This window comes from Trachurus japonicus, chromosome 17 (genome assembly GCF_045865225.1).
Source record: "Trachurus japonicus isolate A0001 chromosome 17, Traja_1.0".
Lineage (NCBI taxonomy): Eukaryota > Metazoa > Chordata > Actinopteri > Carangiformes > Carangidae > Trachurus > Trachurus japonicus.
This window is the reverse complement of record NC_140923.1, coordinates 8,737,182-8,751,542: the sequence shown is the minus strand read 5'-3', so window position 1 is coordinate 8,751,542 and position 14,361 is coordinate 8,737,182. Positions and strand designations below refer to the sequence as shown.

Below are 14,361 nucleotides of genomic sequence, written 5' to 3'. Positions count from 1 at the left end.
CATATTTCCTTGTTTGAGTTTAATATAGTTTTGTTAGTTTGTGGGGGAAGGAGGGGAGGTATAAATAAATTAAAAGATTTTATGATGTAGGACGAAAACCAGCCGCCACAACTAGAGATGAGTGGGTTTTCCCTTTAATACACAAATCTGCACAACAACGTGTATTAGAGAATCTGCAGAGTGTGCACACTGTACATGAAGCATACTGTAAGTGACAGAAAGTTAGTGTCGCCTCTATGTGTGTGTGTGTGTGTGTGTGTGTGAGGGGAGCGTGGTGCCAGCGCAGCCTCGTGTAGGAGGCAACAGTTCAGCCAACTCCTAAAAGGATGTCCCAAATTATCCTGCCACCGACGCGTGTTCCTCGCCCGTTGCCTCTGCTCTATGTTGCCGCGCTCTCTGTGGGGATTCACTTTGTCGGGGCCACGATATTTACAGTAAAAAAAAAAAGAAAAAGAAAGAAAGAAACGGTGGACGTGGGACAAGATGGAGCTCTGGTGCTGCTCCAGATTGGCTACGATACGGTGACGGGTCTGAGCGCCTCGGAACAAAAAGTGTTACTGTGTTTTTCATCTCGACCAAACGTCTGTTCGCAGACTGTGTCACTTGAGGGTTTGTGGAAGTAAAAGGTCTCCGTCCAGACTGAGCGCGTTACAGACGAGACCTCGTGAACCACAAATTAGTTCATGTGCCCCCCCCCTCTCCCCCTCCTGCGCTCGTCTTTAAATACACTACAGGATCTCATTGTTGTTGTTGGGATGTTATCAAGCTGATGATACGGACACTGAGGGGGGGGGTTTGAGATTACAAAATCTTGTAGGTGACATTGTTTCCAAACTGGAACTAGATTGTTTAATTTTAGTACAGACCTCCTCCATGAATCACCCACGTAGAAAACATTTCCTCCACTGGCAAATATGTATTTTTTTTTTATTTTTATAAACACTGTAATTAGGGATCATAATTACAAACCGTGGGTCATAAGAGGGAAACAGGGAAGAGATATTTTCCACCACAGATGTCGGAAATGTAGCCGCCGGGATCTGCTTGTGGACTCTGGTTTTCTTTTCTTTTTTTTTTTTCTTTCTTTTTTTTTGGGGCTGGTTGACTTGCAGACATGTTTCACAGCACTGGAATATGTTTGTTCCATTTTGGGTCCAGTAATTTAATTATGGGACTGGGAGGAGTGGGCAAGCAGTGACATGCTATCTGATGAAGAGAGGAGGAGGAGGAGGAGGAGGAGGAGTCCAACAATACATTTCAATTAGAAGACAACATCTGAAGTGAAGCTGTGGGCCGGTGGACTGACACAGGGACCGTCCTGGAAGATAAATGCCAGCCGCTCTGTGTTTTTCCCCCACAGAGAATAAAAATCAGTGTGAGAGAGACACTGAATCCCAACGAGCTCAGTGACTCTGGGAAAATCAAAATACACAGCGATCATTAGCATTGAGTTTTATGTTATATCTCCTATAGACACGTGATCAATAACTTGTCTATGTCAGTTATTGGTGAAGTGAAACAGTTGTTGGTTTCAGCCTTTTGGTTATTGATTGGGTTTTCTTGAATTCTTGAATCGCCTGTGGACATTTTCCACTGTTTGCAGACGGTGATGTATTGACTATGTATTGATTAATGAGTGAAAGTGATCCTTGGTTACTTAGTTCAACCATCAGTCTCACATGTTTCATGACTGTACAGACCAACTCAATGTCTTTTGGTTGATTTGGGTTCATAAGCTTCACTTTAAGGTTCAGAACTTGACATTTTATATCCGCACAGCACCACAACAAACTGTTTTCATGATCGATTCATCTACCAATTACTTTCTTGATTGATCTGTAAAATATGAGAAGCTATAAAAAGCCTGAGGTGTCGTCTTCATGTGTTCTTTATCGTCCAAATGACTCAGGTTAAAGTAAAGAAATCCAGAAAACCCTCTCATTTGAGAAGCTTAAAGGGATAGTTCAACATTTTGGCAAATTGGCCCATTGCCATAATCCCTATAGTCATAGCAGTAGGTTTGTTACCTTTAATTGTCGGTGCAAGCTATTTTTAGAACGGCGGAGCAGAGCCACAAGCTGCTCAGAGCTACGCTATGGAGGCTAATGGGATTTCTTGGTTTCCCTCATCAAACTCATCAAATACACAATCCAACAACTCCACAACGCTCTGGTGGACAAGTTGTGAGCTGCACATTCACCACGCTATGAGATAATAACACAACGTTACCACACAGAGTTGTTTTAGAGGGAAATTCATGCAAAAACGCTGATGCGCGTTCCCGTTGGGATCAGTTTTTCAGTAAGCAGTCTCTGTATTTACCTCTAAAACAACTCTGTCTGGTAACGTTGTGTTATTATCTCATAGCGTGGTGAATGAGCCTCCGTAGTGTAGCTCTGAGCAGCTCACGGCTCTGCTCCGCTGCTCCAAAAATAGCTTGCACCGACAAATAAAGGTAACGAACCTACTGCTATGACTACAGGGATTATGGCAATGGGCCAATTTGCCAAAATGTTGAACTATCCCTTTAACAAGTTTGCCAGGTCAAAGTTGGACCTGTTGCAGACCGTCCTGTGTCTGCTCCATCTGAGAATCAGCAGACTTTTACTGTACAACGTTTCTGTTTCTGTTTCTGTTTCCAATCACGGCCTCGCTCGCTGCAGGATCACATCACGTTGAGCTCAGTGGCATCAAACGCTGAAATAAAACTCTTCAATATCATCTCAGGAAATTTTCAAGTAGCCAAAGGACTTACTTACCCCCCCCCCCCCCTCCTCCCCTCCCACCCCTTCAACGGGCATATTTCGAGCATTTGACTCGGTCCCAAGAACAACAGTGCTCCTGCCAAGTCAGAGAGCTATGAGATACACCCCGCCATCGTCCAACATAAACTCACACAACAAATAAATGAAACCGATCGAGCGAAGCAGCAGAGGGACCCTAAGGAAGAAAAAAAAAAAGCAGCAGGGATGGCACGGTGCGGTGGCTGCAGGGTGGCCTGGCTACGTACGCCGTCAACCCTAATGTGGAAATGTTTGGCCTCTTGTCTGCAGACTCTCACAGTGAACGGAGCAGACAGACAGATCGACAACAGGCTGCTCCAGACGTAAACTACAGGACAAACTGCCTCATCATCATCATCATCATCATCTCTCACACTGTTTCCACCACGTTTTGGGAAGCGAAACAACGTGAACACACTCCTCCTCTTGCTCTGAGCACAATACTAAAACGATTAGCTCACGTTAAAAAACCTGATGAAAAACCATAACATTTGATTTAACGACGGCGTCGCTGCAGCACATTAACCTATGGAAAAGTCATTTCAGCAGACAATAACACTCTGTTGGTGGCGTGCAACAGTGCCAGCCACTGACTAAAACATTTTTTTTATCACCGGGATTTATTACATTTCATTAAGTACTTAAACAGCATGATTGCATACTTATATTACTCCCTGGGTTATCACACACAAGAAGGTCATTGCAGAATCAGGTTTTGGAGCAGCAGCAGCAGCAGCTCTCCTGCACGTCGGTCGGTCGCCACACACTGATGTACTTGTGTAATCCACTGAACAACACAATATCCACTATCTGTCTGGGAAGGCTAATGGTTTATGAGTCCCCCGGTGGTGGAAACATGATCCAATAGTATTGGAGGACCCCATCTGTGAGACAGAGGCCTGGACGGCCAGCAGTGTGATTTACACAGGAGCCGTTTATGGAGCTTTTAAAAAAGACAGAGGAGCCGACGTAAAAAAAAAAAAGAGCTTATTTATGGACGGCAGCAACACATGGGTTGTTGTGTGGATGCATACAATTAAGTGTGTGTTCCTGTGTCAAGGAGAGGGGGAATGTGTGTGTGTCAAACCATCAGACATGCACAGGAATGATTTGTGCTGACTGTTTGGTATGTCTGTGTGCGGCGGCGGCGTCAGTCCATAAGAGCATTTTTTAAGACGTTTACAACCCAAACTACGTCTGACTGACCTGTGAACAGCCTGAATCACCACACACACACACACACACACACACACACACACACACTCATTTATCTCCTCTGTTGATTTACAGCATCTGCAGATCACTTTCCTGCAGAGTCATTCATCATTTCTGCTACTAAGTGTCACATATTGGTGAGAAATGCCGATTACAAGTTCCCACAGTCCATAACAGAAGGTCCTTAAATCCATATTTAGTCAATTTACCAAACTAAAAGCAGAGAAAAGCTGCAAATCTTCATGAAAAAAGTGGATTTCTTATCTTTTTCCTCCTTAACTGACTTGAACCACTAGTTAAATATCAACTGCTGCTCATTAATTTCCTGGTAATTGATTACAGGACTTCTCTGTGCAGCAGCAGTTATCTTTGCAATTTGTAATTGGAAAACATGAAGGTGAACGAACGAGAACGAGGTGAGAAAACAAAACCAGCTTCAGAGAGAAGACATCATCTCTAATGCAAGAATGAAAGTAAAAAAAACAGCATGCAGACAGAGACAGCACTTCCATTTGTTTAAAAAAAATGAAATCAGATCCTTCAGGCTCCTTTTCTGCAAACAACAAAAGCAGACGAGGTCGATTCCTCCTCCAAATACAAACAGGCAAACTTTGCCTGCAAAATGAAAAGTAAACACCAGGTCTTTATTCGTACCAATGAGCAAACTCGACTCCCATCATCAATACAGAAAGCTGCTCTGCTCTGAATTCACATCAAACTCAGCCAGAGTAGTAGTACTCCTTCTTATCAAGGATGAATTACAAAGCTCATCGAAGTCCATTTCCTCTCAAGTCATTTCCAGCATCATATCTCAACCTCCTCCTTTGCTCCCTGTCTGCCTGGCTGGTAGGATCAGATACACAGTGTAACTCCTTCACCAATAGGTGGCAGAGTTTCATACTGTATCCAGGCAGGGTTGAGGAGGAGGAGGAGGAGGAGGAGAGGGTGGGAGCACGAGAGAGAGAGAGGAGTGAACTCTTACTTGCAGTCTCTGTCCTCCAGATCAAAATGCGGGTTGAAGTTGATGAGGATCTTCTGTCCGGGCTCGGGGGCGGTGATCACCCACACGCACTGCTGGGAGGGCGGGTAGGCGCCGGGGTAGCCCGGGGAGGTCAGGTAGTCCGGGGTGTCTATCTCTATATTCCCCCCGCATTTATCTGCAGCGACGGAAGGAAGGAAGGATGGATGGGAGGGAGGGAGGAAGAAGAGAGGAGAAAAAAGGCGGAAAAGTTGTTCAGTCAGTTAGTGGAGAGAGAAATTGACTTTCTGGCCACTGAGCTGCGGCCCCAAACAGTTTGATGTCAGAGATGTGAGAGCATCAGCAGCGGGAGGTGGAGAGGGAGGAGGGAGGAGGGAGGAGGGGGGGGACTATGAGACCTGGAGCTGAGGCTCACACCAGGAACCAAACATCACCCACCAGCAGCAGCAGCAGCAGAGAAACATGATGTTGACACAGATTCCTGCACCAAAGCCTCCAAACTCTCACATCATCATCATCATCATCATCATCATCATCATAAAAGCTCTGCACATTTTCTATCTATTCTATCATCAATGAATCAGACTGTTAAGAAACAATGTGTGGTGGTGGTGAAGTGACCTGAGCTCTGCATCCTGTGATGTGACGCCCATGTAGGTGAGGTGAGGTGGGCTGACTGCTGCTGCTGCTGCTGCTGCTGCTGCTGCTGCAAACAGGCAGGCTGCTGATCATATTTAATTTTCTCAATGAATGATTTATTAAATTGCTTGTCGCCTCCACCAGGCTCCCGCGGCAGCGCGCGCTAAAGCTGCAAATAAATGCTTATTATAATATTATTCCTATTATAATATTCCTATTATAATGAGGGCAATCTAATCTAAACATGAGGACTTGTGCTGTTTGTGTGGCGATGTTACATGGACTGTGAAGGACTTTGTGGCTCTTTCACAGCCTCAATTAATATTTAAAATATATACATATAATGTGCATTTTGCATCTTTATCCCTCCCTGAAGATATAATAATAAAGAGTATAAACAGTGTGTGACTTGAATCCCTGCAGACGAGCTCTCGGAGGGAGAGCCGCGGCATAACAGGTGAGAGGCAACAAAGGTGCAAAAATGATGCAAAACGGATCAATACGCAGCAGCAGCAGCAGCAGCAGCAGCAGCAGCAGCAGCAGCAGCAGCAGCAGCAGCAGCAGCAGCAGCAGCCTGTTGTCAAGCCACATGGATTCATACAGTCAGTCAACACCTACCGGTCTGAGTCAACGAGGCAACCAAGACGACTTGGGCGAAAAGGAACAATAGCAATCCACTACGCATCCTTGTCAGATTGTACATCACAGACACTGGAATAAAAAATTAAAAGAAGAATAAAGCAACACGGAGGCGACAAAGGAGGGAATTAAAAAAAACCCGTCCAGATGGGTTTAGGTCCAGATGAGGGATCAGGGAAACACACAAAAAATAGCCGAGAATTGTCTCAAAGTAAGAGCTGTGGTTGTTGTAGAGTCTCCAGCATCCTGCGAGCTTCAGCACCAGATCGCTGCGTCTGTCAGGGAGCAAGTTGCCATCTCCTCCTCCTCCTGCTGCTGCGTGGAACTAAACAATATCAAAGACAAATAATCCAAATGAAAAGATGAAGAATCAAAAAAGGGGAGAAGAAAAATCATCCGATCGCCCAAAAGTGGCAGCAGCGGCGGCAGCCCCGTGCGCGCCCTCGATTCTTCATCAAAATCCTTCTCACTTCTTGGTTCCCCCCAAAAAAACACGAGACGTAGTTTCCAAGAGGAAAACAGGAGAAAACAGGAGGAATCACCAGCAGTTCGCCGGTTTCAGAGGAGGAGAAGAGCGACCGCGGCGGATCATCCAACAGATCTTCTTCTTTACTCCTCCGTGGTGTTTCAGCTCCTTCTCGCTCCGCTCCGGGGAAAAAAACACACAACAATGTCACGAACAACGACGGACGAGCTGTGGAAGTATCACAGCGGAATTTCCACTCCCCAAATTCCTGCTCGTGCGGACGGAGACTTCGCGCAACCAGCGAGCGAGAGAGAGCGAGAGAGAGCGAGAGAGCCAGAGCCAGAGAGCCAACCGACCGCTACGAGGAGCTGGAGCAACTGAACTGACACTGTGGTGCTGCGCTCTGTGCGCTCCCGACGCGCAGCCAGGCAGCGGACAGGGCTGGAGCTCAACGACTGCGCACGCAAACTGGCGCTGGTAACGAGGAGTGGGCAGTGTCTCTGTCCAGGGCCGTTGTATCTATAGGGGAGAGAGGTGATGATAACTCTAGGGGCCCAGCGCCCAGTGGGGCCCATAAAAAACCCCAGTAGTCTAATCTTTGTATGACTGATTTATTCTGCGTAAGACCCTAAGACTAATACTCATATTAGAATCAGAATATTTGTCTTATTTCTTGTCCAAATGTCTCATTTCTAGTCAAAACTAATCTCTTTCCACTTAAAATAAGACTCATTACCTAAAAAATTAACTTGTTTTTAGATCATTTTCACTTAAATTCACAATAAATAGAAAAATCTGCCAGTAAGTTTTTTGTGCTTGTAATAAGGAAGAAAAACTTGCTCCACTATCAGATTTTTCTACTTATTCCAAGTGAAAATCTGCTTGAAAGAAGTAAAAAGTGTCTAAAAACAAGCTGCTTTTAATATGATGAGTCTTATTTTAAGTAGAATGAGATTTGTTTTGACTAGAAATGACGTTTTGACTAGAAATAAGACAAATATTCTTGCTCAGATACTTGAGTTTTTGCAGTGTAATGCTGCATTAGCATCAAAACAAAGAAGGCTAAATAAAAAACAATAATACATACGTAGTCTAAGAAAAAAAAAAAGGAAAAGTTAGGGGGAGGGGCCCACTTTAGTATTCTTTAAGGGGGGCCAGAATTCATAGCAACGGCCCTGGGTCTGTCCACGGAGGTGGAGCAGAGTCCACACATCTGACTCTAGTGTGTGTGTGTGTGTGTGTGTGTGTGTGTGTGTGTGTGTGTGATCGGTGTCTTTTTACACTTTGTCCCGCTCAACACACACTTGTCCACGGGTTTTGGTTTGTTGAGGCCGGAGAGTTTGACGTGATGTTGAAACATAGAATGTTTCTATGTTTCATCATCTTTAACCCTCAGATCCTGTTAATATTTTTGAAATAGGGATACATAATATTGGTGTTGAAGTAAGCCAATGTAATTATAACAACAGAGAGGGGCAGGTGCTATACGTTTTCTTCATCCTGCTCCTTTTCATTCATGGTGACAATGTGTAGGCTACATTATGTAAATATGTGCAACCATGTGTAGAATGTATACCATGAATGGAATAAATAAATACAAACTGAAATGAGTTAGACGTGATGTTGATGTTCAGGTTTGGAGGCAGATAGGCCTACAGGTTCCTCCTATTGTGAAAAAGGAAAAAAAAACACGTAACTGCACCTTTTCTGTTTCCTTTTGATCAATTAATCATCAAATGTCAACAAAGCACGTTTTGACTTTAAAGGGGAAATCACACATTTTTATACTGAGTGAAAATGAAAATCCCAGTGACAAGTCTCCAGAGTGAACAAGAAGACTGTGTTTTATATTAAATAACCTGAAGTGGATTCAAGTCCTTTATTCATTTTTAACTTGAACAAAGAAAGGATCAATAATCCTCTCAGTCTCACTGATGGAGGATGATGGAAGAACAGGTGATCTGAAAGTGTCAGGGACGATGCTGACAACCACTGAACCGGATCAAACAGGAAACAACTGAGAGAGAAAACCCATGTGTGACAAAGAGTGATCACTCACTCATCAATTATTATTTCATTCCCTTCATTAAATATTGATCATACCCTGAATATTCACTTTAAAAAAACACAGCAGACACTGTGGCTGTGACGTTTAAGCTCCTGGTGCATAAATAAACGTACCTACAGTACTGTGCACCCTGATCTCCTGTATTTCCCAGAATGCCTTTCTTTTCCAAACAACATGCCTGAACTTGTGGCACAGTGATGCCGTTACATGTGTGAAGAAAACAATATTGACAATAACACGACTGCAGCAGGTTGTGGAGGTGTGATGATTGGAACAGCAGCTCTGACACAACGATGCTGTTATAAGATAAGATGAGACAAGATAGGGAAAGGTATATAGGGTAAGGTATAAGGTAAGATAAGATAAGAACTATATAGATATCAATAAAGGGCCAATAAATAATAAATATATAGCAATAAAAAACAATATTTGAAAAAAAAGAAAGAAAGAAAATTATAAATCTACAGTCCAGCAGTGAGCAGTGACTATATAGGTGATTAATCCTGTACCGATAGCCTATAATAACGGTATTGTACTGTAGCAGACGGCGTTTCACATCCCAGAATCCCTCGGTACAATCAGACTGCGGGAACATGAATAACAGTGTTCAATATTTAACATTTATAAATATCAAAGTGACACTGAGTAAAGAAAGACAAACAGCACTTCACTTCAGAGAAACTATCTTGTAAGAAAACAAGCACTTACAGGCGTCGCTCTGCTCGGCGACCTCTAGTGGCCGGGGTTGTTGCTATGGCAGCAGGCGACGCAGATTAAAGCGAGACAAATCCCACATAAGGAGGAGGAAGAGGAGGAGGAGGTCGGAGGTTCCTGTGTGAAACCGAGAGTTGTTGTTTCCTCAATCCACGACCCACGTTACCATGACCACAGCCCCTTTAACCTTCATTTTCTGAAACCCAACCTACAGTCAGTAGCCTCGGACACTACGTGTAGTATCTGAGGACAGATAGGGACAAACTAAATGTATGTGAAAGTGGTTTATGGAGGTTAAGTTATATATACATTAGTTTGTAGGTTGATTTTTTTTTTTTTAAGTCTAAAGCGACTGTTTCAAAGCAGAATTCAATATAATATGATTATATGATGCGAGGATTTTAAATCTGTTCCTTCACTGACAGATAAAGGGACATAAACAGAATTAAAATATATATCAGGTGGGAAATAAAGGGATGCAACATGAACATTGAAACAATAGGAGAAATGTCATGACGACCTTCCACTGGCTTTTATTCTGGAGGCATCAAAAACATCCAGAGGAGATTCAGGATGTGGAGCAGGTTGGACTCATGACCTCAGTGTTTCTAAACTCCTGCAGGAGCTTCCACCGAGTGTAATTAACGGGCGGCTGCTTGTTCAGCACACCTGCCCTGGATAAATAAAGATAAAAATGTGATTATCAGACACTTATAAAGAGCCTCTAATTGCTCGATGCACTGTACCAACGCCGTGCAATTCATTACGAGCCGAGCGAACGCTTTGAAGAAAACTTGTGTTGTGTTCTGCTTTTTTCTTTCTTCCTTTCTTTTTTTTGCAAACAAGAAGTTGTTTTAGTTTCCCTGAATGTCAGCTGCTCTCTGCAGCTTAATCACTTCAACACTCGCTCAGATTAAAGTCGGCATCTCAGGGGAAGATTGAAACAACAGAGATTAACAAGTAGTGAAGTGTATTTACAATTAGGATGAATACAAATGTGAGTGCAACAGTGACGTGCAGAACTTTACAGTAGTTTATACAGTATATAAATATGACACCAACACTCAACGAGGATGGGCATCCAATCCAATCTAACTTTATTTGTTGAGCACGTTAAAACATCCACAGAGGACCAAAGTGCCGTACAATAAAGACACAACATCTTACATAAGACATAAAATTACATTAAAAGGCATATAACATGGGTAAATTAATAGCTGTGCAATAAAAAAAAGATAAAAAAATAAAATAAAAAAGATTTAAAAACAGGCAGAGAAGAGGCCTGTCTAATGTTTTGAGGCAGATCGTTCTATAGTTGAGGGCATTCATTTGGGGAAGTGTGTGTGTGTGTGTGTAGTGAGGATGTGGAGACAGTGAGGCAACACCCAGATGCAAAAGATAAAACTGTTGTTAAGAAACCGACTGTTTTTAAAACCATGGCAACCCCGAACCTGTCAGGTGAGGTCCGTCTGTGCAGCATCATATTGCTCTATAGTGAAACCTTGATATGCAAACGAGCGACCGATCAGGGGCAGTAGGCTATCAGCTTTTCACTTCCTCTTAGTGCAAACTGGCCTCTGCTCAATAAAGCCTCAGTGAACCTTAAACGTGCTAACATTGTGAAATGGTGATTTTAACTTTGCAAGCAAGACAAAAACCAACATGAGTGACGACATGCATAAACAGAATAAAAATAAAATAAAAAGTCCTGTCGCTGCCACAGGCCTGAAAACAGCGGCGGTAACAAACTGACACTCCGGCAGCTGGACTATAAAAGTTAACACCACTGGAATTTCAGACGGACGTCAACAAGAAATCTCCTGAAACTCCTCCGACTTACGGATCGGAGCTGCACTAGAGCATCGATCACTGACTGAACTGTGGGTTTTTGACTTTGCTACAAATCAACAACCAGGCTGTTAAACTTTTAAAGATTTTGCAACACAAAAACCCTCCAGATTCAGTTCCTGCATCTCCAAGACTTTAACTACTTTCATCTGTTTGAACATAATCACACAAAGACGGGGGGGATAAGTCTGCCATGCATGCTTGAATGAGAGACAAACACGATGTGTGTGAGGATAACAGAGATGTAAACAGAGAGGATGATGGAGTGATGGAGTGACTGAGTGACATAAGGGATCAGCAAATGAGCAGCTGAGTGGCTCTGGCAGACTCAACAGCACCACTCACTTCTCAGGAACAGTTTGTGTTACAATCCAGAGATCATAACAGACGCGGAGTTTGGACTTTGTCATTGAGACGTAGATTTGATCCTCAGATTAGTTTCACTGCGCTCGCGAGCCCAGACAATAAACGAGTCGACAAGCTCGCGACGCCGCCAAGCACGACTGAAATAGCAGCAGTGGTGAAGTAACTGTACAAGGCCAGTGACGCACGTTGTGGAGAGATCAGAACACATCCCCGTGTGTGTGTTTGTGTTGTGATAACACATCTGAGTTTTTTCTTACGTACGGACGTGGACTGTGTGTTTCTGAAAGTATTTGACATCTTGATGTTTTTCCTATTTTCATGCAAAGTACTTCCAACTATACTCGGAGCCCATTAATCAGGGTTTAATAAAAAGCCAATAACAGCACGATAAATCACTCTAATGCTAGTTCATGTCCATTAATTACAGGGATGGAGTTTGTGTTGAAGGGGGTGAGGGGGTGGGGGGGTATTTCAGTATGTATAAGTGACTGTGAAAGGATGAAAGAGGCTGGACTGGCTTTTTAAAGTGCAGCCATGTTTGCGTAGCAACGGGAATATCATGTTAATCACAGGATATTTTTATGTTCTGTTAATGCACATGCAGCGTCAAGATTTGAAGACAAGAGCTGCTTTTCTTTGTAGCCTAATCTGCAGGATTGAACCTGTTGACTGGTGTTTTTAGTAAAACAGTGATTTCCTGCTGTTGATTTTTGGTAGTTTATTCAGATATTTGCTGTGTGTTGTGCGCTGTAAGGAATTATTTGGGGTTATCCACTGTCACACCAACAAATAAAAGTGTTGGTGTGACACTGACAGCTTGAACATTTCCTAAACTCGGTTGGGGGTATAAAACCTTCCTGGATGAGTCATCAGCACAAAAGATGAGAAACTGTGTTAGAAAATATCAGCTTGTCTGATAAACAATCAAATGTGTATAAGAAGAAAAAAACAAGACAAATGAGGTTTTTAAATGTGTAATGTGCTTTTTAAATGTGTAATACCAAATCAATTTGATTAAATTCCTAAAATCCAATTAGTACTTGTTGCTAAAATGGAATAAAAGGGGAATTTACAGTGAAGAAAAACACTTGAAGCAGCTGCAGATTTCTTTTTTTTTTATCTTTTAGTCTTTTTAGTCAGATTTTCTGTGAGAGGGTTTTGGATCTTGATTTTATGCTTATTTCATTTGCTTTCATCAACTCTGAATCTCACTGGCACGACATCAAAGCCCGATGGGAGCTGTAGTCGGGGAAGGCTGAAGACATGATAATGAAATAACCTGAGGTGAGATACAGGTCATGAGATGCTGCCGTGTCGATCGGGCTGGTCATTTTCCGATACCGAGTCACTGGAGTCGTCCAGTCGGCTCTGAAGAAGCGGCGCCACCCAGAGGACGTATCGTAAGCACAATGACGCCTTAAGCTCTCGGCCAAACACGAAAACAAACAGCTGTTAATGCGAACGGTGGATTAGCAACAACTACAAATATCTGACTTTCCAGAGTACCTTGTGGTGCTGCTTGTTACATTTAAAGAGGAACTATGCATTGTAACGCAAATTTGATAAATAATGTCATCCACCACTCAATGGATTGGTTTCTTTGTTAAAAGCAAATGCACATGGCCAGGAGGAGGGTTAGCAAAACAAGAGGAAAAGCGACCAGACTTGCATAGTTCCCCTTTAATGTTTCACAGTATTTATCGTATAACAGAGAGAAAACCTGTTGCAATAGAAAGAGAGGCTATAGCTAGAAGAGCAGCAGGCCTTTGTCTCACTGTGCCCACTGTACCATGAGTTATAGACCTATTACATCATTGCATTCACAATAATAACCTGCCTTTACATCTACCGCTGTGCACAAATCAGAGCACATTCACTCTTCCTGTTCGTAGTGTGTGTGTGTGTGTGTGTGTGTGTGTGCTTGCTCGAGCTGAAACACACACACACGCCTACTCACATGCACACACATGCATCTAATGGCTGTGGAATGACGGAGGAGGGGTGGTATTCCTATAATGACACAGTCATATCTCAGTAATTACAGGAGACACTGACAGAGATGCATTAGGCTGCTGTGGTGGCCGAGAGCAGCAGCAGCAGAGGCTAACGCTGGACTCACATGGACCCTACTATTACGCACTTAGACGTGCACAGAAACATACATTCTTCATATGTGTGCCATTCACAAATGCAGCAAATGTTTTGAAGGGTGTGTGTGTGTGTGTGTGTGTGTGTGTGTGTAAACATGAAGGTCATTAGTCTGTAGAAGTTCCTCTGTCACTGCTGGGCGTCGTTATCTCAGAGCAACTCTTCATCTTCCTTTTACTGCAATAACTCAGTTTCAATCTACTGCTGTTATCCATCAGATCTGCCACCTGTGGTGTTATGCAGCCATTAATACAGCTCATTACTTTTTCCACTCCAATACACCGGTCGTAATACTCTCTGCAATATAACACTGTGACATGCATGCTACCTCAAAAAACATAACAAAAGGAAAACATACATTCATTCTTTTGCACTTAGAGTAACATGTGTGAGTCAGCACCTGGATCAGTCACCTGTCGGACTGTTACACCTTTTAATGCTCAGGCTGAGGCTACACATCACCATTACTGTCATTTTAAATGTGTGTAGTTGTGTT

At 43.1% G+C, this 14,361-nt stretch overlaps 1 protein-coding gene across 1 annotated transcript in view; it reads right to left on the bottom strand.

Moving 5' to 3' along the window:
* LOC146970081 (neuropilin-1a-like) overlaps nucleotides 1-7,098 on the bottom strand; it is a 105,065-nt gene extending 97,967 nt beyond the window's left edge. Inside the window, exons 1-2 of the mRNA XM_085803922.1 lie at nucleotides 6,235-7,098; nucleotides 4,981-5,155 (exon numbers count right to left, since the gene is read on the bottom strand). Coding sequence (XP_085660048.1) covers nucleotides 4,981-5,155; nucleotides 6,235-6,319 — 260 coding nt within the window. The 5' untranslated portion in view covers nucleotides 6,320-7,098. The remainder of the gene's footprint in view (nucleotides 1-4,980; nucleotides 5,156-6,234) is intronic.
* Nucleotides 7,099-14,361: the final 7,263 nt, after the last annotated feature.